Source organism: Lonchura striata, chromosome 17 (genome assembly GCF_046129695.1).
Source record: "Lonchura striata isolate bLonStr1 chromosome 17, bLonStr1.mat, whole genome shotgun sequence".
In the NCBI taxonomy this organism is placed as follows: Eukaryota; Metazoa; Chordata; class Aves; order Passeriformes; family Estrildidae; genus Lonchura; species Lonchura striata.
The window spans coordinates 5,062,862-5,089,987 of NC_134619.1; the positions used below are offsets into that span (position 1 = coordinate 5,062,862).

Below are 27,126 nucleotides of genomic sequence, written 5' to 3' on the forward strand. Positions count from 1 at the left end.
GGTAGGCTGAGCCAGGCAGAAGGAACAGCAAAGAGGGAGCAGAGAATTTCTGCCTCCCTGCCTTCACCTCTGGCTTGCACCCATTCACACCTTGTCTCCAGAAAGTGGCCTTGCTCTGGGAAATGCTGCTTTGGCAACAGCAAGAGCTCAGTTGCATCCACAGGAAGATGTGGAAATATTTAACATCAGGTCTCTGGCCGCCAAGGTTTCCTTAAGCAGGTGCTTTTTTAAAGGCAATTTATTTTTAAAGCCCCAGGCAAGGAACCTGTCACCACCAGCTTGAGATGATTGATTTCCAGAGCGCTGCCACGGCTGCATGCAGACAGGATGCTCAGCCCAAAGAGCTACTCAGGAAAACCAAAGAACAACTCCAGCTATTGCAAAATCTGCGCAACCACGTGAGCCAGAATCTGGGCATTCTGAGCTAAACCAGAGTAACCCATTTGCCTTAAACTCTAGCAGTGCTTTAAGGAAACAAACAAGGACAGAGCCTCACCCAGCAGTCACTTCTCTCTCCTCCCACAGAGCTAAGCCCAAAAGCACCTTGGCACCTCCTGTGAGCTCGAGGGACAGCGCTGAGCCAGGGTGGACAGTGCCAGTGTCACCTCTGGCAAGGCTCACTGGCAGCTCTGAAGAAACCCTGCACTTCTGCCAGCTGCTTTTAACCCTGGTACTGACCTGGCAGTGTTTTTATTAGACCACCTACAGAATTCCTTGTGATAAAAATAAACCTCTGCAGAGGACTTCTTGTGCTCGCAAATCCGGCAGGTTTTGGAGCAGTCCAAATTCCATGGGAATTTTCCACTGGGCTGTGTCACTGCATCTCCCTTCTCCAGGGAAGGGCTAACAGGGCCTGATGTTTTGGGAGGGAAGGGGACTCCAGATGTTGCAGCACTGTCACTACACACATGAACATGCCAGTGGGGCAAGAGCTCCCTGTGCAGCTCCAGACCACACAGGAACAAAACTGTAATGGGCCCCAACAGAGGCTTCAGAACTGGCAGAGAAATACTCAGAGAAGATAGAAGAAAGCACAGCAGGAATTTGACAGCAGTAATTCCCTACCAGCACACAGCAGAGAGAAAAACATCCGCCCCGGAGAGGGGATACCACGCAAAGGCAACACAGTGGTAATACGTCTGCAGCTCTTCCTTGCACAAGAAGGAGCCAGAAATCCAAAGCACAGCCTGACAGGTAAGTCAGAAATATGAGCCTTTAGGGATATCCCAGGGCAAGGCCTCTGAGTGCTCCCAAGTCCTTTCTTGCCAGATTTTAAGCTCTGGCTGCACATCTTAACTCACATCTTCTCCCAATTACTGCTGCTGCTTCTGGGAGGAGCTGGTGGTCAACAAGTTCCTCGGCATCCGGCTACCCCACAGACCCTCTGGGAGAAGAGTTTTGCAGAACCAGCTGTTTCTTAAGGTTTTAATCAGAGCATTGGGAAGCCAAATGTACAGACTGGATCTCCCTTCCAGCCAGCTGTGTCTGATCCCACCTTGCACAGCAGCAGCACAGCAGTTCCCTGCCCTGCACAGGCTGCAGCTAATCTCCAGTACTGATAAGCACAAGGGAATGTTTTCTGCATCCAGACTTTTCTGTGACTGCAGCCATCCAGACTTTTCTGTGATAGCTGCTGCTTGGCTTCTGGAGGAGGCTGAAATACAGTCTGGGATGGTACAGGGAAGAGACTGAAAGAGGAGGGCAGGGAGGAGGAGAAGATAAGAAATCTCACCTTCAGACCTAGATCAACAACACCCAACTGCAGACACTGGTGCCAACTTTGGCACTCCCCTACACCACGACAGTGTTTTAAAACATTCACTTAGTACCAGAGAGTAAAACAGTTCTCCCATCCTGAGGAGCATTCAACCTTCAACTCTTGCAGCCTTATTGGGCAGATGAAACAGAAGACATGTCCTGCATCACAGCAATGACACAGGAACAGCTCCAAACCCAACCCTGTATTTGCAGAGAGTTATGTTCACCACAGCCTCACTACCTGGCACTGAGCTGCAAACCCCTGTCATACTCACAGGCAAAATACTGCCAGGGCTCGTAGGTGAGGCCAAAATCAGTGGATCGCTCCAACACCCAGAGGTCAGGACGAGGGGAGTTGGCAAACTTGATCAGGACATATGCTACGTGGAAGAGCTGAAAGAAAAGAACACAGAGTTAGTTGGCTGCTTGAAGCATCCTGAAAAGCAGAGAGAACTTCATGGAATCCAAGCAGAATAAATGAGCTGGCACTTTGCTGCTCCTGCTGCTCACAAGCAGCCTGTGGAGCCAAATCCTCCGTATCTAAAGGGATGGGGATAGGACACGGCTGCTGCAGAGCCAAAGCAGGGAGCTCAGCTCCCACTGAATGCAAACACAGCTCAGGCTGTGCTGGGAGACACCTCAGACTTAGCCTGAGCATTACAAACCAGCTACAATGCTGCCCTGGGGACTTGGCTTTTGGGCTGTTCTTGGGGTAACAGGTGAAACACTGGCCTGCCAGCCAGGAAACATCCAACTGTACCTTGCAGACAGTACCACAAAACCCCTCTTTCTGTTTTTGTAAGGCATTCCACATACCAGCCCTGCTTCACCGACACAGCCTGTGTTTGGAAGCCTGCTCCAGAAAAACGCCAGCACAGCTCCTCTTCCCCAGGTGCCACAGGGAAGGGAGAGCAGGAGACCCATTTGGCTCCAGCACAGCTCCAACACAGGGCTGCTCCCATTTGTCTGGACACTGACATGTGCACACACACTCCTGCCAAGTATAAAATAAACCTACTTTAAAGAGCTACAATATCAGTGCTAGAGAGAAACAAAAGCCCCAGCAGAATTTCCCTTCCCTGGCTGGCACAGGCTCGCTCCAAGAATCTCCACTCCATCATCCTGTCACAAAGTGATATTTAAAGGCAAATAAAGTTCTCTTATCAGAGGAAATTCCTAATGTCAAAAACGGCCCAAAAGGGAGTTTAGTGCTTGAAAGGCAGAGATTTATAGCCCAGGAGTCCCTCCTCATGCAGAGCTGGGGCTGCATGAGCATACACCCCCCTGAAGACTGAAGTATCCAGAGGGACATTTCTGCAGGGGGAGGAGGAGGACGGCTCCGTGCCCATCCCAGCCGTGCAGGAGAGCCAGAACAGCAGCCAGCACCTCAGCCTGCCCCGGCCACACGCATCGCCCAGCCAGAGGGCTTTCATCAGTAACAACGGGCCTCAGAACAGCCCTGACAATCCACAGGCTGGGCAAGTAAAGGACAGGAGAAACAAGAAAGATGTATTTAAATTCACCAAGCCATCCATAAAGCACAGATCTTGCTGGGGTCACTCAGACAAGGGCTCCGAGTGCTGATGTGCAGATGTGGAGCAAGGGGATGTGGGCACAGCTCAGTTCCTCCCTCGGCAGGACATTCAGGCAAAAACCTCCTCAGGAGACTCCCAAATGCTCCTCTGGCTCTGGGGCAGCCTCTCCTCCCACTTACCTGTCACTGCAGGCTGGTGACGCCTGAAAACACACCTGGGTGTAGACTAAGGGGGCTTGAGAGAGATGCTCAGGGAGGAGTGAAGCAGGTCCAGCTGGGAGACCCACGTGAAGGTCGAGCACAGCAGGTCAGAGGCTGTTCTCCAGCTGGGAATGGGCAGGAGGGTGGGATTTGTCACCACTCTCAGGGTTTGCACTGCTAAGGACTGGTGCCATCCAGAATAAAGAAACCAAAGCAGTCACCCAACTCCGTTCTCTGCTGCCAAAAGACTTTCAAGCTTGGCCAAGGGGGAAACAGGCATCCTTTTCAAAAACTGAGGGAAAACAGACCCCAATGCTGCTCTAGTTCCCCTGTGTGACAAACATGCTGTCAAGGCATACAAGACTGGGCTTTTTTTGAGGAGCAGCTTTTTCTGCCTGCTTACCCTCTCAGCAGAGCTGGTATTTGATAGTGAAGCCCTAGAGGCTTCAGCTCAGGCAGCTGCTTTCTCTGCAGGACCAGTTCTCACAGCTCAACATCTGCCTCTTGGCATGGGAACAGGGCTGGACACCAGCCTGTGAAGTTACACCGTCCCTCTACTCTAAATCCTCCTCCAGCTTTGCTCTGCAGGGAATAAATTAATGCTCCTGTTGGAATCTAGCACTGCCTGTAGCTGCACAAATTCCCTGTGGCTTAAGAATACCTGTACATGTTCATGCCTCAGGCACAGGGGATTCTCTGCTCTGAAGGAACAGCAACCACAAACACAAATTTAGAAACGTGAGGTGCATCCCTCTCTTCTGCCTTTCTTTTTGCATAGCCAATAATGAATTTACTGCCAGTAAAATCCCACGGAATTTCTAGGGGGTCCTCCTCTTTGTTCAGCTTTATGCTGGAACAGAGTGTTCCTAATTCAATGTGCTGGAGTCCAACTCCTGGCATGCTTGTGGCTCTCAGAAATCCCCTTGCTCTGGAGAGCATGGATTACCACGCAGGCAAATTGGTGCAGCTTTTGCCCAGACAGTGAAATTTGACACAAAACCAAGCCTCGGGCTCAGACGTGAAAACAGCCAGAAAAAAACCCAGTGCTGCTGGTTGCAAGCTCAGGTGTAAATGGCCCTGGGGCAGGGCAGGGTTGGGCAGCCACAGGCTCCGGACCCCTCTGAGCCCTCTCTGGAGGTAGAGATGGTTTCAGAGCATTCAGACACACACACACACACCAAGCACTGTGGAAAAAGCAGTATCTGTGCTTTTTGGGAGTTCTCTGAAAGGCCAATCCCAGCCCCACTGGCAGGGCCGGATGTCCAAGTCCACAGCTTTTATCTCCTATTCCTGCTTTTCACAGCAAAGCACAAGAACCTCTGAACCCTTGCTGGATATGTCTGGATCATCTGCAACACCTCAGCTGAAAGACAGGGCAGATATTTGCCCTCAAAGCCAAACAATTCCTCTCTCTGTACCCAAATCCATCTGTACCACTGCTGTTACTGCTGGATTTTATTCCAGTTGTGATCGCAGTCTTGGCACGCAAATAAACCAGCCAACACTGCACAACCACTCCCCTTCCAGCATGAAGGGTCACTCCTAATGGAGCACAGAAAATATTCAGGAGTCTGTGACCACAGTGACCCCAAACCTGGAACAAGACCCATGTCCTGGTATTCAGGGGGATTTTTGTTCAGTCTGGTGAGTCTCTTGCCCCTCCATCCAACATCCTTATCTTTTATAGTATCACAGCCTGGCCAGAAAAAAATAACAGCAAATTGCCTGTTTCCAGTGCATCTGCTGAGAAAACTCAGATGCAAAGATGGAGCAGTAGCTCTAAAAATAGAGCTGGCAGAAAAGCCAGACTTTTCATTCCATGTTTAGTTCCAGTACAGTTCTGCCCAACCAATATTGCAAGAGAAATGGTTGGGGTTTTTTTCCAAAAAAATCCAAGCTTTATTTAGCTCCTATTATCAGCCAGATGAATAAAAGCCTCTATGCTCTCAGTCACTTCAGACATTTTCTTCATGGAGAAAAGAGGTGAAACACCAGATTTGATGCTCACACTTGTCTCCAGGCACGCAGATTTCTTATTTTCCCTACCTCTGGAAACATGCCAGGTACAGCTCAACCTTTGACCAGCCTCTGGAATTTCATAAATCGACCTTCCAGCCAGGAAATTCTGACACTACTTTAATTAGCAACCAGATTTCTTTGAAAATAGTAACATCTCTACATAGAGCTGATGTTGCTGTTAGTGGTTTTGAAGCAAGTTTCCTTAGTAACTATCACTTGCAGCTGCCCCAGTGCCTGGAAGGATGGAGCAAGTGCTGGAGCCAGGAGGGGAAGATGGAGATGAGCATGTCCCACACTTCATCCACTTGTGTCTTTAGATGGTGGGCAGCTTTATCCAGCACCAAAATACCATTAAAATATAATCCTGATTACTGCCCAGTGCCACAGTGCAAAGACCTGTGCAAATTCCAGAGTCAAAAGGAACTCAGCTGCTTTTGGAGCAGCACGTTCTCTGTCCACTTGTTCATCCATCCTTCTGTGTAAGCAGCACATGATGGAAAACTCTCACATTTCTTCTCTGTTCCTTTCCTCAAGACACCAATTTCACTTTTCCAGCTCTGAGAGGTTCATGTGGGAGGAAGAAAACACGCTGGAGCAGGTCAGTATCCTGTGTTGCTTTGGTGAGGGAGTTCTGGAGAAGTCTCACTGATGCTCCAAGGCACCTCAAAGCCACGCAGACACATCCCATAACCAAAATAAATCCTTGTATTGTTGTAACATTGACAACTACATTTCCACCAGCAGCAAGAGGGGCTCTTTTTGGCTGTGAGATTAGAAGGTCTGAGCAGGCTGTGCTGGCTGGAGCTAGACCCAGCTCTGCTCCCAGCCCCAGACCCTGCAGGAGGAGTTTACTCAGCAAACCACTCGCTAATTTTCCACAGGACAGATTTATTACCTTTGCCCTTGACTTATGAAAATAGCACCATGTAAAAACAAAGCAGTTCCTCTCTCCCTAAGCACTGCTCCAGACCCCTGTGGAGTGTGTGTGTGTGGAGAGCATTACCAGCCCTGCTCATCCCTGCTGGAAAGGGATTTCCTGGGAAGAACCTGCTGAGCAGGTGCAGCTCAACACCATGGCACAGGCAGTACTCCCACTCTTTAGGGGCACATACAAAACCTACAAGCAGAGAAAGCAGGAAAAGAACTGCTATGGAAAGTGTGGGGAAGTGTTAATTTCATTTTCCCCGCTTTCCAAAATCAAATTATTTTACTCCCTCCCAAGCCCATCCATCCCCCTCTGGTCCATCAATGCAGCCACAAGCCCACCTGGAAAACGTGGAGATGTCAGAGCCTGGATGGGGTTATCAATGCACAGTGCCAGGGAAAAACAGCTCTCTGGGAGCACAGGTCACCTCTGCCACAGCCCGGGCTGCTCTGCTGCCATCAATCAGCCTTGGAAACGCTTGGCAGCGCTGGCACCACATCACTGGCAGCAGTAAAGCTAATAAGGTGCCTTTTCGTGCACCTTTTAGCCCCACAAACAAATATGCAGGAGGTGGAAAAGCCCTGGAAAGGCAGAGAGCTTCTGTCTCACTTTGAATTTCTCTAGGTCAGTGATCTGCCCCTTTTGCATCCTTTGCATGTAATCATTTATTCTCATGGAAGCAGTGAATTTACTCATTAACAACTTGACTGTCCCTCTGCTGAGCTTCTGCAGTCCTACAGCAGATTTATTTCTCCCTAGCCTATCCATCAAAATCCTTTAATAAAATCTCTCACATTTAGTGTGTGCCTACTTTTTATTTTCAATCACACAAGAACTACTTCAACCCTTCCAGACAGCAAACAAAGCTGCTTCCCCTCCAAGTGGGCAAGGCTCTTTATCCAGTCATTTTTTTCTTATGAAATACCCAAGTGCCTGAGAGCAAACAAACCCCACATATAAAAGCACAAAAGTCAGTGTTTGAAAGAGGGGTGTGCACTGAAATATGCTTTGCCCCCATTTTGCTCTTTTCCTCACAGCAACTCCTGGCTTGTTCTTGTATGTCTGTATCTCAATTCTCACTCCTAAAAATTATGTTTTTTTCCAAGTTATTAATGGAGGATTATAAGGTTCTGAATGAGAAGGTTCCCTATGCTTGTATCTCAAGATTTTTATACAGCCAGGCTTTAGAAACAACCAGCCATCCCTTTCACCACGGGGGAAGGACAGAGGTGCAAAGTGGCAGCTATTAAACACCTTGATAAGGCAGAGAGGTGAGTACTGAGACTCCACTTTACACCAACCTGTTTTCAAATTTTTCTCTCAAAACTCTGGGGTTTTATTGAGAGAGATCAAAGAAAACACTCTCCACGAAGCCACAGACTCAGAGCTACCAGCCAGCATGGAACCTGCTCCCTGTCATAACAAGCAGCAGCAGCAACCCAATACTTCATGATGTTATTTTCTAAACAGTGCCTGCTCCCTTCCTAAGCAGCTTGGCTTAGATGAACAGCTGATGGAGCATTTTCCACAAAGGATTTTTTCTTTAAACACCACTTCTGAGAAGGATTTGGCTTGTCCATTGATTTCACACACAGCACTCCTTTATCTTCACAGCATCCTCCTGTGCAAGCTGTCCCTCCCCTGCCAGTGCCACACACAGCTCCTGCCAGAGATCCTTGGGGGACTAAATCTGCAGCACTTGGCACATGGCAGGGCAGAGCAGTGCCATCCCTTGTGGCCTGCACAGTGCTGAAGATCTGGACAGCCAAGTTTTGGGAATGACCTCCAGCAGGGCAGCAGCTTCAGCCAGCTGGCACTAAGGAGAGGCACAGAGCAACATCCTGTTAAATCCTACAGGTGCTAAATCCTAAAAGCCACAGGTGCAGCAGCCAGGGATGCTGGCACACCAGCCTGGGCATGGTCAAACACAAGCCTGTGCTTCAGCCCCAGCAAGTGGGGATCAGCCCTTTGTGTGTGCCCAGCAGCCACCCAAGGGTCACCCAAATAACCAGAGGCACCACGGCAGAGCCAAACTGGTCAGGCCAGAGGGGGATGGCTGGAATTCCTCGGGATGAGGCTTTAGTCACTCACAGAGAAGGACTTTGCCCATCAGCCTCTCACTGCCCGTAGGAGATTCCTGCACTTGACTGACAAGGAACTTTACTACCTTGTAGTTGCTGGGCAAAGTGTTAAGTAACCCATTAAAAACAAGACTTAAATATTTGTCTTTTAGCCCAAACTTGAGCTAAGACACGCTCAGGGAGTGGCTAAGTGGACTCCCTGTCCTTGGGCACCCTGTAGAGGGGTACAAGCACTGGTCTGCATGGCCAGGTCAGCCCAGGAGCTGAGGCCAGGGAGTGTGAGAGGGTCAGGTGCCTCCAGCAGGACTCCCACCCTCCTTGATCTTAAAAAATTGCTTTAATCCTCCTACAAACAACATCAGAAACCCTGCACAGAGGTGGCTGTAAAGAGGCCCTTAAAACTTCCTGGTGCTGCAGAGATAAGACACTGTAACTACATTCAGGATTTCAGGTTCTCAGACTATTTACCTTGAGGTGTCAATTGTCCCTGATGGTTAAATGCTTCTAGAAAGCCTCTGGGAATGTTTGGTTTTGGGGTTTGTTTTTTTTTTTGGTTTTTTTTTTTTTTAGGAGTTGTGTGTTCTGGGAAAATATGTGAATTAATAATTAGCTGGCAGGATTAACAGCAGTTTCTATCAGGGTCTTTCTCCCAGTAAAATACAGTATTACATGAGAAGAAGGATAAGGAAAAAAGTGACTTAATGGAAAATAAAAACCCCCTTTACAGAGACACAAAATGCCCTGATGGCCCTCGCTGAAGAGCCACGTGCTTGTGCTGTCCAATGCGCAGAATGAAAAAACCAAAGCTCCTGCAAGCAGCTCCAGGCACACAGGTGAGCAATAAGCAGGTGTCCCAAGAAAACTTGATATTGTTGACGAATTTAAATGGAAGTCACTCAAATACAGCCAGCCAAATAAATCCACCTACTTCATGAGAGAGAAAAAACCCCACATGATTCTCAAGGCTGATTTTTAAGGGGCTTTGGGTCCGCTGCCTTAATTATCCTCCCTTAAACTAACAGAAGTTTGAGACTAATTTTAGCAAAATGAAAACTACACCATAGCAGAAACTCTTGTAATCCCAGAACATACAGAAAAAAAAAAAAGCCTTCTTATAAACAGAAAAAACAGGGAATTCCAGCTTGCTAATACTAACTGGTGTGCTTGCAGCCTAAATCTGAATTTGCTAAGGAAAAGCCTGACTTGAGGGATGTCATCTGACTGCAGTTATTTGAGACTGTGAGAAGCAGAGTCTCCTCAGGGAGCTGTCACTCCACACACCAGGAGAGTAGGGTTTTTTGTAACTAATGGGAAAGAACTGACTCAGCTTTTAATGCCAGATAGACTTTGAAAGGAAATACACAAATCTCCTTGGAGTGCCCCATTCTGCCGTGGCAAATTCTACACAAGGAGCACATCTCTGCCCTGGAAGGAGATGAGCAATCCCTGTGCCCAGGATGAAGGGCTCAGAGCCTCACACAGAGCTCCAGCATGGCACTGATCTGGAAATGAACTTTTTAAGTCCATCCTCCAGTGTTCACATGGACAGCACTCCTCCAGAGTGGCTGATCCCCTTGCCTTTGCTCAGGGAACAATCTCACACCTGTATTTCAGGTACATCAGCTGGGTGCTTTGTGAAGAAGACCCAGAACAAACAGACAGGAGTACAATGGCACTGCCACAACCTCTCCCCACATGGCTAGAAAACCTGATGTATTAGTTTTTGGGGAGAAAGTCCAGATTTAGAGACAAACCTGTCCCTCTTCTCTTCCCCAGTGACTGGCCATTGCTGCACAGCAAGCACAGCTGGGAGGAGAGCCCAGCTCAGGCTGTTCCTTACTGCCAGACTGTCCCACAGCTGTAGATATTGTCTGTAACACCTCCCTGGGCATCTGATGCTGGGACAGAGAGCAATGGGCTGGAAGTCAAGAGCTGTAAAACTTTTAGTAATGACAGCCCTGCCTGGTACCTCCCGTTTATCAATGTGCAGTCTGACAGGGTAGAAACTATGACCTTGAGCACAAGGAAAAGAATTCCATTAAAAACCCACATTCATTCCTCTACCTGCCAATGACATCAGTGCCATGAGGAGACTTCACCCGGGGTTCATCAGTCGCTGCTACTCGTCTCTCCCATTTCCTCAGGGAATAACTGAGCAGCTCTGGGTTGCTTTGGTTTCGGTGTTCCCCCAGCTGCCTGCGTGCTGACACACAGGGAGCAGTGGCTGCAGCCATGCATTGTTTGCTTTTGAAGCATATAGGAGGAATCCGTGACTCTGGCAGCGGGTGTGATGGAACCAAGCCATGAAAGCAAGGCACATTCCAGACCCAGATGTATGGGCACAGCTGTGACAGAGCACAGCTCACAGCCTCTCCTCCCTGAAAGGAGGCAGAGTGCCCTTCTCACACCTCCCTCCCCCAATTCCCATTCCTACAAGCCACCACAGCACAGCCTGCAAGGTGCAAGCCACTCGTGCCCTTATAAATAAAAGTCTGGGTGAAGCTCTGATGGATCTGTGTGCCTCCCCTGAGCTGAAGCTCCCACACAACCAAGCAGGAATTTCAGCCTGCACGGGCCAAAATACCTCAATTTCCTCCGAACAGCTACTCACTAAAAAAATCTGGCCTGACCTTTTGTACCACTTCATTTCTTCTGCTCCACAACTAAAAAGTGGCACAGGCAGGACATGGATTTTTGCACTTTTTCTGTATGGAAGCAGCGTGGGCTGCTGAGTATTTGGGAGTACTGAGGCAGATACCTACAATGTACTTCTGATGTTTGAACTTATCAAACCCTGTCTGCGGGTAAATTACACCCCAATAAAGATGTGGAGCCTACAAATATGGAACCCCTGAGGGCATTTCAAGCCAAGCAAAGAAATCGGTGGATTAAGAAAGGAGTCTGCCTGGTTCTCAGTGTGTGTTCAACCTGAGAACCGAGGTCCTGAGAGATACTCAGCAATTTTCAAAACTATCTTTCAAGAAAGGATTTTCGTTTGAACATGTCTGGAACCCCCTGGAGCCAGTGTGACCCTGCAGCCAGTTCCTGTAGCTCACTGTATCTGCCCATCATCACTCTGCCTTCAACACCTACCTAACCCAGGCATTTAGAGAAAAACCTGCAATGCAGACACAAGGACAGACACACTCTCTCCCCAGGGTTAGCAGAACCCTAATGATGTAACACCGAATTCCCAACAAGCTGGAGTGGGAGGGTGAAAAATCAAGACAAAATGCACAAGTGATTAATTTCTCCTTGTTGCAGAAGTGTCAGATATCACAAGATGGATTCCTGGAACAGGAATGCAGGGGAGGAAGAGCTGAGGAGGGTCCATGGGGAGGACATCAGCAGTACCTTTCAATTTAAGCCAGGTATTAAGAGCAAAATCCTTTAAAAGACCAATACTAGAAAATAAAAACTAATGAAGTAATAGATACGGTGTCACACAACTCTGAACATAATGAACTTGGATCTAACAGGTGGTCCCAGTTAAACCAAAAACTGTCTCAGGTGCCTCACAACCCAAGGCTGTGCAGAGCAGTTGGTGGGAAAAGTAATCATCCTTAGTAGCCAAAAGTTCAAATCTCCTTGAACTTGCTCTGCCAGTTCACTCATAGTCTCTGAAGTACATTATCTCTGCTTGCAGGGTTTATTCCAGCCTTTCATTGTTGTCTTATCTCCAGCCTCTTCCTGCCCCAGCTTCAAAAAGAACATAGAGCATCACAGAACAATATGAACAAGCTAAAATATATATATATAAATAAATAAGCACCAGCCCAAGTCTGGTTTGTAAACCAGACTACCCAGCACACTTGGAGAGTCAGGAGGGAGTTTTGCATGAAGAGATGGGGAGAAATAATCTCTCCTGGCTGATGAGGACAGGGTAACTATGAAATTCCCCCAGACCAACCTATTTGCAGCCCATCAGTAAAGTCAAGCTAGGCAGCATCCACTGGGGTCACAGGAGCAGGGAAAAAGGCAAACACATCTCAGTTATGTTTGTGCCAGGAACACAAACTATGCTCCATTCTTGGCTATGATGGACTAAGCAGCTTATCTACAGCTCACAGTGCAAACTTTTTGGACAACAACCCTGTAAGCAGTTGATTCCTGCAGTTGTATTTGTGAGAGTGCACTGAGAAGTGTTTCCCAGGAGCTGGAGAAAACAACCTTCTCTGTCTGGCTGTGGAGAACATGTCCCAAAGAAGACCTTTTCCTTGGACAACATCCATGCATGACTACTGAGAGAAATCCCCACACATGTCAGACCAGGTGGTGGGCAGCCCTCTCCTGATAGCACAGCAGGATCCACACATCTGCACAGACCCAGAACAACACTCAGGTATCCAAGAGATGCCTCAAAACACACCTGAGCTGAGCCTCTTCTCTACAATGTCCAGGACAACAGGTCCTGAAGCTCTTCTCATCTGCCAGTTAAAAAAAAATACCAACAAGATGAAACATAAAAACAAATCAAAAAGCCTTAAATTGCCTGGTCCCAGCACCTCCCACGCAGTCCAGGGCTTGTGAGTCACAGCCCCATCAGATCCCAGGCTGCTGCTGTGGGATTTTTGCACAAACCTATCTGCCCAGGAAGAGCAGGGCTGTGACACCAGAGGAGAATGGAGACCAGCATCATCTCCCCAGATAAAGCCTGGCTGTGGTGAGAGGAAATTGGCTGCTTTGCTTCCAAGCAGAGCTCCCTGATGAGCACCTTTCTGCACAGCCTGCATCTTCTGCCAGCCCTGTGGGTCACTGCTGGGCCCAGCAATAAATCCCTGGGCTGGGCTCTGGGCCAGCACAGCCTGCAGCAGGGATTGCTGTGCTCCTCTGTGAGCAGCCCTCCCTGGGACCCGCTGAATTGAGCCCTGTAGAATCACTTCACATTTCCAAAAGAGGCCACTGTGCCCCTCCACTATTTGCTCATTGAAGGAGCAAACCCCATCCATCAGAGACTGGTGCTAATGAAGAGCAGAAAGCAATTAGCAATCCCCCAGCTGACTCATCAGGGGTTCCTGGATGTGCTGCAGGGTGTTCACCTACTCTGACTACACTAAAAGTCTCTCAAAAAGCAGCTTTGAGGTCATCCAGGCTATTCACATTTTGGGTTATTTTTAGAGGTCCAAATTACGTCGGGATATCCGGGAAGACTTCACAGATTTAGCCCCATTCCCACAGGGTTCAAGACCAAATTGCTCACAAACTCATTTTATCCTCAAGGGTTTTTTCTTAATGCTTGGCTTATACCCTTCTGCTTCTATTGGTATGTTAATTAGTTCTAAAAAAAAAAAAAATCTTCTTAAACATTATTTTAAAGTTAAAATCTGTTGCAGTTTTTGTGGTCAAAGCAGATATTTTAAAGCATTTCCCATATTGGGAATAAAGGTCTAGAATATCTGAAAAGTCCCATCTTGCTTTTCCCATTAGTTTTGGGGTGTTGCCACAGAAAATGTGAGAAGCAAAAAGAATGGAATAATTTTTAAAGGCACATAGGCAGGAGAGAGCACAACAGGTGATTTAGACTCCAGGTTAGGCTTTGCAGAGATAGCAAGTACAACATTAACAGCTGTGTCACAGGGATAACTTACTGTACAACATTCCCATTTGGATACCTGTGCCTCCTTACATTCCCCAGAGGCCACATGTGCTGCATGCCAGCTGCCCATCCCAGGGGCAAAACAGGGATCCCAGCAGAGAGCAGGGAGAATTCCCAACCCTGTGAACCAACCACCTTCCCCCACCCACTGGGCTGCTCCTTCATTTCCTGTCCGAGAAATGCTTCACTTCTATTTTCCAGCTCAGCTCTTTCAGTATCTCATCCCTCTGCTGGGGTTCATGCTGGCTCATACTCCTTCAAATTTTAATTTTAAACCACAGCATTTTTTATATTTTTCCCTTTCTCACTACGAATTATCATCTACAGCATCAGTCGCTGCTGCTCTGCTCCCAGGACTCCTGCACGGATGCACTCTGCTTACAACACCACTTCCATGGTTTAGGTCACGGGCTGCTGCTACCATCAATGACAGCTCCCATCTCCATCTTTCCCCAAAAAATCCCTTCAGATCTGAACATTGTCACAGCTGGCAAAACCATCCCTCGGCACCTCCAAGCTTTGCAGTGACTACAGACAAGCTCTTGCAGATGCCCAAGTTTATCTGTTCTAACCCCATGCACCTTCTTGACCAAAGAGGAAAGTAAGTGCCAAACTTTGGCAACTCAGCTACCTAACATTAGCTGGAATGAGTGCTGGAGGATATCCTCCAAGTCTCTGATTTGTGGAAGGGCCCAAGCCATGCTGGCCAAGACCACTAGAAGCAAGCTGGAGCATCCTTGCTAGGACCAAAGCCAATGCTGGCAGAGGATGGCGTAATCCACAGAGCTGGAATTCACCCCTCCTCCTCTTAATCCAAAATAGCCCCAATGCTGGCTCATCAGGCTCAACCCAGAACTCAACTGCTTTGGGGTCAGATGAGGAGAAAGGAATCGTAGGAGGCAGCTTTAAGTGTCAGTGCTGGAAAGTGAATGCAGAGGGGCTGCTAAGGATTGCTGCTGTTTCTGCTGTGGGGCTTGGTGCTGAGGGCAGAACCCAGCACTAAAATCCAATGAAGTGACCGTGCACAGCCTGGGGACAGCTGAATCCCTGCCCTGTCCATCACACCAGCCCTGGCTCCCCACAGCAGCCACCCGGAGAACAAACCACACTAACTCACTTGTCCACAGCATATTATGCTGTGAAATATTTATTGCCTCCCCGATCGGAAGAAAGAAACATTTCTCTCTTGGACATAATGAAGAACACATTTCCAGCACTTAACAGCTGGAAGCTGGAAAGGTGGCCAAAGAAAATCCCTATTTTTTTTTTTCCTCCTTTAAAGTAAGCATCTGGAAAACTGATTTCTGGGGAAGAGAAACCTTCCTAAATCAATCCAAGGAAAGAGTCAAGCCTGGTCACAACTCACAGGCAGGGGCTGATAAGATCATAGTGTGAGTGTGATATCAACAACATGTTTTTTGTCTGCCCCTGTCAGCTTGACTCCAAGAGGATGAGGAGAGGCTGTGTTTGTTTAATGAAATGCAGCAACTCACACTGGCAGAGACGTTCAGTATGGTTTTGATCATCCACTGAAATATCAGGGAGTTTTTTAAAGTCCACCCCACATCTCTGCAGCTGGTACACTCTGGGTGATGCTGGCAGGTCCCCGACCCCCTGGGATGACAAGTGAGATCCCTCCAGTCCCCCAGCCTCAAACTGTCCCTGGGACCAACTCATCCAGCCTGTGTCAGCATCAACACAGGGAATAACAACTGGCACATGTGCTTGCAAGCAAAACACTGCTTTGCCCAGGCCAGAGCCTCACACCAACCCTTCCAAAGGATGGGAGGGTCCCTATTCCTCTCCTTGTGTGCCAACACCATTGATCTCCACACCCTGAGTGCACCTTGAGGTCTGGAGGCAGTCACTGGAGGCAGCTGCTACACATGATCTGCCAAGGAAGCCCTGTGCCATGGCTGATTCACCACCTAAAGCTGATGCCAGGCTGCCCAAATCTGCCTCTGCTCCAGGCTGCAGAAGGTCCTGCTGGATGGGCACCCCCCAGGTCAGTGCTCCTTGCCCCCACAGCTCAGCAAACCCCTGCTCTGGACACACCAAGTGCTCTTCCCAGAAGCACAAGCAGCTGACAAGAACAGAAATGCTCCACTTTGGATGAGATGTCTGGGAAAATGTTTCTCCTCTAACTTTCATGACAGGTTCAAATTCCTTTGGAGGGAGGGCTAGTGCGGGTTGTTTTTAAAGAGGAGCTGTGTTATTGTAGCCAATAACAGGAAATTGATAGCTGGCTGTGTGGTGGGACACAAGGCAGTCCCCCTGGGGCAGGCTGCTGACTGTCCCCACCATGGCCACATCCTGTGGGCTGGCTGTCACTGCTGCCTGTGGAAAGCACCCAACACCCTTCAAAGGGCCAGCAGAAGATGTGAGAGAAAAGGGGAGGCAGAATCCAGAGCCAAAACTTTTCCAGATGCCCCATCCCATGCACTCTGTGTCCTGTAGCCGTGGGGTAACTGAAGCCTGAAGCATTTGTCCAGATTTGTTACAGCTATGCTGAATGCCAACGGCACTTCCAAAAACGAAGCGTGCCACATCCCCTGCCTTGGGAACAGGCAAGGAGACTCCCCTCCCTTCCTCAATCCCTGTCTGCCACATACCAGCCACTGGGAGAAAAGATGCTTCTGGCAAACTCAAGACTTTGACAAGCAGGGTTAGCTCACGCTGTTCTCCAGCATTATCCACCCCAGCATGGGCCCGGGCTGTGCCAGAACAAACAGCACATCAAATAAACAACACATTAAGAGAACGCACGCTGCGGACACGTGCGGTCACTCTGCTCTCCAGCCCAGCAGCCCCCACGGCTCAGACATCCACAGCAGCTTTACTCTGCTCCCTGTAAAGCCCCATGTTCCTCTGACCTTTATTTAAGGTGCAAAAGCTCACAATAAATGTCACTAAACTCTCCTACCCCTTTCCCACAGTGGTGTGCCCCAGCACAGCTGAGGACCGAGTAGGAGTAATTACCAAATAGTTCCCCCTCAGCAGTAAGAAAAGTTAAGAAAAGTAAAAAACATGTACAAAAAACATTCTTAAATCCTCCCTCATTCTTGCAATGCTCCGGGGCTGCCCAAAGCAGGTCTTGATGCTGACAAGAGAGAAGCCCAGCCCAACTGCAAGAGCTTCACTTTGCAGAGGGCTGATGCTTTCAGCACAGCTCCAGCCACGCTGGCCAGGAAGGGTTTGGCACACAGAGAGCAAGAGGCCAAAGCACATCACTAAATGCTGCTGCTGCTGGGACAGCACCGAGCAAGCAGCAGCACTAATCCACCTGCTCACATTCCTCACACTGAATTTCTGGCACAGCAGCCAGGGAGGGAGGAGGCGACACAGCCCCGAACTCCTCGAGCCCATCCATCGGTGTGGTGGTTTCAGGTCATGCTCCTGACCCAGTTCCAAAGCCGGCTGGGTTTTATTTGCAGGGAGCTGCGCCGCCAGCCAGGCACCTGTCACCCCTGTCCCTCCCTTTCTGCAACCCGAGCCAGGGCCACCACACCATGGACACGCTCACATCCTGTCCCAGCCCCGGGGACACTGAGGCACGCAGGGCAGCAATGCTGAGCTGCATCAAGACTCGCTGCTGATGCCCGGATGTGGGGAAAATAAACCCCAAAGCCTTTTCAACGCCGCCACCACAGACAACACCCCAGCCATCTCACGTTTCCTCCTTCCTGGTAGTGTAAGGACATGATAACAGATCCAAGTCCTTATCCCCACTCCCTGCCCACAAAATAACATCACCAGGGGCAATTCAGTATCCCTCAATACAAAAAAAATTGACTGGAACTCGCTAGTTATGGATACAGCATGAACAGGGGATTACAAACTCGGCACACCTGGAACACCCAGTGCATGTCCTCACTGGATATGTGTGAAATCATCAGCACCACAGGCACAGGAGTTCATCTTGATCAGGCTCTGGGATTTGCTCTGATTCAGGCAGGGACAGTGCACCCCACACTGCTGCTGAAATCTGGAATCTGTGCTGCTCTTTGGAGCAAGAACCGAGGACGTGAGGCTGGTACTTCGCAGATGGCAGTAGCATTGTTGTAGCACATCATGCCACTAGGAGATTAACAAGAAGCTTATATTGATCTTTTATTGGTGTGAATGTCCTAAAATACCTTTAGAGCAGCCACACAATAATAACAACAGAATAATTCTACCCTTTGCTAAACACTCCGCAGTTCTTGTAAAGGCAGAGCGCTTCGAGTGCAATTTAGCTTTGAATACAGCCCTGTGTGTAACAGTGATATGAAGCATGGGGTCTGCAATAAGTGGCTTTTGGGAAGAAGTGGAATCTCAGCAGGACAGCAACCTGAGCAGGTGTGGCTCATGAGCAGTCAGATAGCTGCACTTCAATCCACAGGAGGCCACTGTACTGTCAGGATCTACTCCCAACGGGAGCTTTATAAATATTTTCCAGGATAAACATTTGTAAATAGTGTCTTTCAACACGTCTTGAGAACAGATTCTTGATGTCCTGTTTTCAAAAGAGAATCATCATCTTCAAAGGCAGGGAGGCAAAGCCATTCATGCGAACAGCACAGCTACAAGCAGTGCAGTTTGGCACGGGTCTGCAGAGCTGCTGAGGTGGGTGTTTGCACTAGATGTGTGTCTACCAGGCACAGCCAAAGCCTCCCAGCCCTGTTCCCAGGTTCCCAGGCCCAGGGCACATCACCCTGCAGCCTCCAGGAATCCGATCAGCCTGGGGAAACGTGATCACCTCCACTGCTCTGCTGCTGAGGGACACGGGTCACATTCTGCCAAGATGACAGCAAAGCAGACTGGCATCTGCCTCCGAGCCCCACGGTTCATGAAATCAATACACAGGCCACAGGAGCAATTTTGCCTCCTCCACTCTTTGAAGAGTCCCCTCCCTTCCTTTTCCCCGGCCACAAAACCATGCTCTGGGTGGTCCCTTCCAATACTGTAAATTGACTTGTTGAAAGCCTTAGCAAAAGAAAGGTCAGATGCCTTGCAAACACAAAGCTGACAGTGCTGTACAACTGTGCAGACATTATTCCAAGGATATGCACATCCCCACAGCTGCCTGCAGCACGGCGTACCTCATCCAGGTGTCCTCACATTGCACAGGTTTCCCCCAAAACAGCACCTGCAGATGCAGCCTGGTGTCCCAGCCCAAACCTGCACCTCTGGCTGCAGACTGGGAAAGAGGTGGGGTGAGCTGCTGTCCTTCCCTGGGGAGGGCACATTCCCACAGGATTTCACAATATCCTTATTCTGATGGTTGTGAAGAAGGACAAGGGACAGAGAGCAGTGACAAGACCATAGATACACACCTGACAACAACCTGCAAAACATTTTTTCATTTTTTCTGTTACCTGCAAACCACACAAAAAACTGCAATTCTGGACTGCATCAACACACTACAAATCCTACTGCCTCAGACCCTAAAAAATAAAATCACCTTGCAGAACCCCCAGCAATTTGAGAAAACCCAACTGTCCTACAGGTGCTCTCAGCCTTGCCTGTCCCTGTTAAGCCCCACAGCATCACTGCAGGGCAAACAGGCATTTACAGCTTGCTCAGCCCCTCCTGGCTCCCTGCTCCCACTGCCCAGCCCTGGGAAGGAACAGAGATATAAGGGGAGTGCTACAGAAAACACAAGGGCTTAAGAAACCTCTGATTTAGTGCAGATAAGAGGTCTGGGTGAGTAAAAGCACACACCACTGAAATAAAGACCACTGCTGAAAGAAGGGCAGGCATATGGGATGGCATGTGTCCAGGGTGGGGGCACAGGACAGGTGTGTCTGACTTCAGAGGTTAAAAACCAAGTTTTTCAGCAACAGCTCTGTAGTTGTTCTCACAGCACCACATCCTGATGAAATGTGTCCAACTGGCCTTGATGGAAGTGGCTCTCTGCAGATGCCTCATGGATGTCAGAGCAGTCCAGAGTGGGCATTCACGCATTTCAGGCAAAAAGCAGCACTGGTTTAAAATTCACAGTGTAGAGCAGCATCCTCCCCCTGACCTGGCTGATGGTGTGAGAGCACAGCCTCACCAAAATCCCCCAGCACACTCTTCTAGCAGGTGCACAGCCCTCCTACCAAAAGTGCTGGGGAGCTTCCAGTAACGAGCCACACGAACAACAATGGGGGCGAAAATAAAGGATAAACTGGATAGAAAATTCACATTTCCAGACACAGGGCTTGTTCTGTTAAGAGGCAGCAAGCTCACAGGCAGAGGGAGCCTGTTAAAAACAAAACTGCAACAACTGGGGCTCTGCAGGGTCCAGATGAGCTCCACTGCTTTACCCAGTGACTCCAAACCAAGCGTTTCAGCTGCCAGCCCCAGGGATTACACACGGCAGGAGTGACAGCTCAGCACAGCCCTTACTCTGAGGCTCCTTAATAAGACACACTAATTTTTCACACTGTTAAGGGGAAAGCAAACAGCTTAGACATTTCTGTTCCTCCATTAGGCTCTCAAGCACATTTGCTTCATATCTTATCAGCAGCTTCAGCAGCCCTTCCAAGCCGTTTCAAGACTTTGGCCTTCAGAAACCTGGAGAGGGGGTGGTAAAACCCTCTATTCATTCTTACCAAAGCATAGCACATTCTCAAGAGGACATTCCTACCATCCAGAGCAAACAAATGTGCCCAACTGTATGTTCTGTGGGGTTGAGTTGCAGCAAGTAAGATCAATACAGGTTCACTGCACAAGGTATTTAAATATTCTTAGAGGAGTTCCTGAGCCAGCTTAGAATTAAAAGGGAGAAGTCAGACAAAAGAATACTTGTCTGTGCTTCAGACAGCTTGCAGGCTGGTTTTTACACCCAGAGTTTTACAAGCACAGCTCCATCAGTCAGGACCACAGGCTTGTTGGGCTCTCCAGAGCCCGCACAAATCTGGGACCTGCTCCATCCAGACATCCCAGGCTCTGCAGCACTAAAAATAAAATTTAAAAAATATTATGAAAGAGCTATAGTAAGACTCTTTTCAGTACTGCCAAAGCCTTGCTGATTTGCTAAGTTTGCTAAGGAAGCCCTTGGCTAAATCACAGGCTGAAAAAAGAAACACTCAATACCCTTCCATAGGATACAAACAGGATTTTGTGCTTTGGATGAGACTTGAAACAGCATCTGCTTCTTCTGAGGCCAGCAGTGAATAAGATCTCTGTGACATTCCCAGTTTTCTGGAGGTCCTGGGCAGGGATGTCAGGATGCCACCAAAACACAGCATGTACACAGATAATATAACCTGATCTGCTACAACAAACAGGAGCCAGATCCTGTGTCCCACAGGGCAGGGGCAGAGCAAGGTGTTAGAACACAAGCCCAGGTGTCAGCCCAGTCCCACCCCCTCTGGACAACACCCCTGGACATCATTGCTTTGGCCACAGCAAGGAGCTCAGTCCCAGACACTTCAATTCACTAATTTTATTGCCATTATCAACACAGCTCTGAATTTGTGACAAAAATTACTTATGCCTTCATGGAGCACTTGGGAATCACCAAGCAGAGCCTCCAGCTACAACACATAGAATGGTGTGTGGTCAACCAACATTTTTACCACAAACTGAATTAAAAACCAAAAACAAACTCTAAAAATGCCAGGTCTGTTGCAGCTCAGCTCTTAATTCAACTAAAAAAATCCCCAAGACCAATTTCAACCTTGACAAGACACAACTTGTACATCTGTGACACAGCAATTTCCCATCAAAGAGAGGATTTCAGACCCAGCCTGTCTGTAACCTACCCAAGTCCTCTTTTTCCTTGCATTTATGGGATTAAAAAAAAAAAACAAAACCCAAAACCAAGAAACACATGTCATACACTTCCCTTACAGAGCTGCAAGAAATACACTCTAAGTTGCATGTCAGCTTCAGCTCCAAGGGTTTCCTTGGGCTGTTCTCTCAGCAACAAGAAGAACAAAATCTTGGCAGCAGGCCATGCTACAAGAAAGTATTTTCCCCAATTCCCTGTCACAAACCTGCACGCATGGGAAGGGTGAGGGGAGGAAGGAGGAAGGAAATGGAAGAGGATGAATTAGCTAAAATTTGGCACAACGTGAGAGGTCTCAGCTTGGCACCAAAGCCCCTGAAAGGCTTTTCATTTTAAATGGCCAAGTGCCAACGATGAATGACTCACACAAGCCTCAGGAACCTCAAGCCTCCAGCACCCAAAAGGAACATGCTAAAATCCTCCCTCCATTGGATTTGGAAGGGCACATGGATGCTCAAGCTCTGACACTTTATTTGTGTCCGATTCTGAGCCCAGTTCTTGGAGGTGGCAAATGCCTGTCTTTCCTGATATTTCTTACTTCACCATTTCCAGGGCCAAGTGGTTTGGAAAGCCCCTCTCTGGTCACTGTCAGCCTCTAGATCCCACATGCACCAAGATGACTCGGCTCCTACAGGAAAAGTCTCCCTTGCATCTTGTAAGAGTCTCTGCAGCAAACCCCACTGCACCCAGCTTCCAGCAGCAATTTCTGCCCTTCTGGAATTGCTCTGCCTGGTCCCTGCAAGCCTTGACAGCGCTGGCTTTAAAGCCTGCTCGTTAGCAGATTTCAACAAAGCCAAACCCCACACATGCACGCAGGTTTATTCTTCTAAAAATCTGCATCCCAGCCGTGCAGCACGTTTGTCAGCAGGTTTCCCCAAAGTGACACTGCCGGCCGAGCTGACCCCAGAGCAGCACATACCGGGGTCACAGCAGGATTAAAATTCCCTACACACTGCTAACAGCAGCGCAGATCTGCAGCTACAGTGCTGCTGTGGAGCTCTTGCTGCTGGTCAGACCTACAAGGCTCACAAGAACATGGGGTTTGCCCTCACAATCCCCCCAAAACCTCCTTGTATTTCCAGCCCCATTTACAGAAACTTGAAGCAAGCCTGCTCCAAGGCAGAAAACTACGACTGGTAGAGAAAGAAATAATCAAACCCCTTCCTGGAGTCCAGCCAAAATCTTTGTGCCCACTAAGTTTGGGTGGATGCAGACTTTGCCAAAGGCTGGAATAGGATTAAGGAACAGCTTTAGCAAACAGCCAGGACAACAACAGTGAAGTCACGATGAAACCAGCAATAGAGATTTCTGTTTGCAGTCATGAGCCTGTGTTTACAGTTTGCAACTATGTGCAAATACCAGAAAGCCATTCTTTTCCTCTTCCCATTGGGGCTTGGCATTATGCATATTTAACTAGATCCAAGAGATGCCTACAGCAGCATGCCAGCTGGATTTTGGGCACAAGGCATGCTCCAAGCCACAGTGATGGGAACTTGCAGGAAGCCAGAAATACAGCCCAGCTGAGTGTGTGTGAGGGAGAGCTCTGTATCAAAGCAGGCAGAGAAAGAAACGGGAAAGAGAAACTAAAAAATAAATTGTGGCATTCTCAGTTTGCCTGTTAGCTTGTCCCTGCATGGGTTACACAAACAACCACTGGCAAGACTCAGGATGCCAAGCAGAAGATGCAAAGTGATTCTCAGGCAGGGCACACCAACTAGAGCAAGATACAAACACAAGCTTTGCCAGGAAATCTGCTCCATCAAAGACACAGTTTACAGCACACAGTTTCATGGAAAAAGCCATCAGTGATATGCAAATCTTCCAGAATAAAGGCAACTTCTAAGGGAAACTGTTGTAAATTCCAGATAACCCAACAGAGGAGCTCAGCTGGTTTAGCCCTGCTGCTGAACCCAAATTCTCCAGGTAGGTGTACATGGCTGGGAACAAGAGGCACACTGCTTTGTGCCACATCACCTCCCATGACCATTTTGTTGTTTGACAGAGGGAAGGACAAGAATATCAAGCTACCATCCCACCACTGCTCTCCAGGAGCTCTGACTGACAAGTGCTGGCAGGACTCAGCACAGCAGCCACTGCCGGCCCCATGCCTGCTCATCCTCTGCCTGCCTCTGTCTGGCTGCCTTGCCAAGCCCTGGGGCCAGGCTGGGGTGCCTGGAGGAAACAGGCAACGTGGCTTCCTACACTGCACAAACAGGAGCTGGCAGCCTCCAGACCCACCTTCCATTAGCACTGACCTCACGCTAACAAGGGTGTTTTTATAGTTATGCTTGGCAAGTCCTTCTGTGGGGAACAAAATGTCATTCCTCTCATTCTTGTCAAGAGTCTCTGATGACCAAAGAAGCCCCAAACCACAGCTCAGTCCTTGCCTTGTGCAGAGTCATCCATGTGTCACTCTCAGGGCTTTGTCCTATTCCTCCCTGGATGTCCCAGTACAACTCATCCCTGTTCCCATCTCTCCTCTCTAACCTCCAGGATGCCTCCAGAAGCAAAACCTCAATTACAGGTCTGTGAGAACAGGTCACATTTCCCTAACTAACAGCCACTGATCTGGAGACTGCTCTCAAACTCCAGCACACCGGGCATGCACCTTCCCCTTGTGTCCTCCTACTGATCTCCGTTTTTACTTCCATCAAACAGGAAGCAGTGAACTATTTATTGCACTGCTTGGCACTACACATAGGAGGGGAAGTCTGGAATTTGAAGAGCACTGATTCCAGAAAACAGGAAACAACTGAGGATCAAGGCTGGGCACAGCCCGAAGGCTCATATTTATGACTATAATAAAAGGATAAGGCAGAGATGAATGCAGGGCTGAGCCAGGCTTGGTAGAGCATCAAAAGAAAGGTGCAGGGGGCTAGAACAGGCTTGAAAGAGCAGAAAAGCTGACTAGGCAGATGATCAAGAGTGTATTTAGCATCCTCCCTGGCAGCCCTGTGGATCTGAGCCAGGCCACAGCAGTGCTGGAGCTGCAGAGGGCAAGGACAGCTCCTGGAACCGTGCCCCAGGAAGAGCTCACTCGAGGGGCTTCTCATCCCAACCAGGACAGGCAACAAGAACTAAAGTGGCTGTGCAATGCCAATGAGCCTGTCTCTCAGTCCCTGCACAGAGCAGGGCTGGCAGTGAGGCTCACAGCCCTCAGCTCCAGCAGCTTCAGCCCTCGGGACACACGGACAGATGAGCACTCACAGGGCTGAGGGATGCTCTCACTGCTGAAAAAGTGACAGACAGAGGAGAAGGGGCCGCACAGAGCCAAGCCAAGAGCCCAACTCAGGGAATCATTCTCTCCTGCAACAGATTGGTCTGCTGCTACACAGGCTCCTGCAAAGAAAAACGGAGATAAAATGCAGTGTTCCCATTCTGCAGGTGGGACACACCAAAGCACAGAAAATGATAAACCACTTAATGGGATGCCAGCAGGGTCTGTGTCAGAGCTGTGAACCTCTCTGCTTCCACTGGCTATAGTGACCATCCCAAAAACTCCCTGTGAGATCTCTGAGGGAGGAAAACAGCAGCAGGAGGCAGGAGGTGCTGCTCTGTTTGAGCTGGCCTGGCCAGAGCTGACCCCGGAGCACACAGACCCACACACTCCCCAGTCAAGGCACCTCTTGTTTTCCAGCCCAGCCAAGCAGACACTTTCCAGGAGAGCAGAAAAATTACCAGGCTTGCCTTCCAGCTATTCATCACAAGCTAAAGCCTCCCCTGCTCCAGCCTGACCTCTCCCCAGCCCACACCACCCCGAGGCTCTCTCCTAATCTGTGAAGAATCCCAGGGAGCTGAGAAGAAGGGACAGGCTGGAGGAAATAAGGAGCTCCACGGCAGGAGACCTCAGTGTCAGCCTCTTTGTTTCTCATCACAGCAGCGTTATAAATAGGCAACAACACCTAGGGAGAAACTAGAGTGGAAATCTTGCATGCATTTCTTAGAACCAGCAATTATCCTTTCATCAGCCATTACCTGGAGCTGTTCTGGGGCTGAGGCTTATTTTAACACCTGGTTCAGGTCTAGGCACAGCAAGCACAGCCTCTGGGAAGATTAAGCTGTTGAAGCACAAGGGTCATTTGTAGGAGATGCAAAGAACAGGCAGAAACAACCTCCTGGAGGCCACAAAAGGAGCCACAACACTGAGAGACCTGCCCGGAGCCTCCTGCTCCCCTGTGCTCACAGCCTGGCAGGTCTTTTGGAATTCAGATGTCACAACTGAAATCCTTTGTGAGTGAGTAGTCACTGCAGCCCTGGAAGACTGATTTTAAGCAGTACTTCTTCATGACTTGCATAAACATAACATACAATTAAAATCCATGTGTTTAACCTACACATCTTTTCCCTTAACAGCAACCAACAGCAGCAGCAAAGAGGAAAGAAATTTCAGCCTTGGCTGCTCTGGAGCTTGGCAGCCAGTTTGGCAAGGCTGTTTGAAAAGGAGAGGATGGGTCTGCTCTTGCTGCCAGAGGAGACAGATCCCCACTTGATTAACAACCAGACACTCCCTTCCTGCTCACCTGAGCAGCTCCCACACAGCCCTTGGAGCCAGGAATCTGGTGGGAGTTGGCAGAAGGCCCTTCTCGACCTTTCTGTGCTAAGTGAAAGCAAAAATCACACTTTATCAGCACGAAAAAAGAAAAAAAAAAATTCAATAGCTGCTGGTCCAGGTCAGGGGAACCGCAGCTTTGAAGAAGCAGAAGAGACTTCACAGCTAAGTTAATTTAAACAATAAAGTGCTAAATAAATTGGGAGAGAAGGCCCATCCACTCGGGCTCGGTGCCAGCCCCCAGTCACAGCTTCTCTGCCTTTCCCAGAAGAAGCACTACAAGTGTACACCCTGCTTCCACTCCACATCCATGGCCAAGGACAGCAGCACTGAACACTCTGTAGTTAAATGTGAGCCACAGACCATCTCAGATCAGGGAGCTGCAGTTCTGAAGCCTATAAACAAAGATCTCGATCTACTTTTGAAGGATTTTATTGCAATTGGAGAGGACTCTACAAAGGAGAAGAAACCACAGGCTCAGCTGTTGAAAGTAAAAAAAATTTCTGCTCAGCCTACTTAATATGCTTTATTTTTAATGCTGCTTTTGCTCCAACAGCCAGAGAACAATTTGGAGAAAGAACGTCTTTGTTAGAGATTTTACGCCCCAGCCCTTTATTTAAGGTGCAAAAGCTCGCAATAAATGTCACTAAGCTCTCCTACCCCTTTCCCACAGTGGTGCCCCAGCACAGTGAGGACCAAGTAGG

The 27,126-nt window shown here is 48.8% G+C and overlaps 1 protein-coding gene across 1 annotated transcript in view; it reads right to left on the reverse strand.

Annotated features, from left to right (window-relative positions):
- Positions 1-27,126, reverse strand: part of LAMA5 (laminin subunit alpha 5) — an 85,615-nt gene that overhangs the window by 46,964 nt on the left and 11,525 nt on the right. Inside the window, exon 3 of the mRNA XM_031506565.2 lies at positions 2,034-2,151. Coding sequence (XP_031362425.2) covers positions 2,034-2,151 — 118 coding nt within the window. The remainder of the gene's footprint in view (positions 1-2,033; positions 2,152-27,126) is intronic.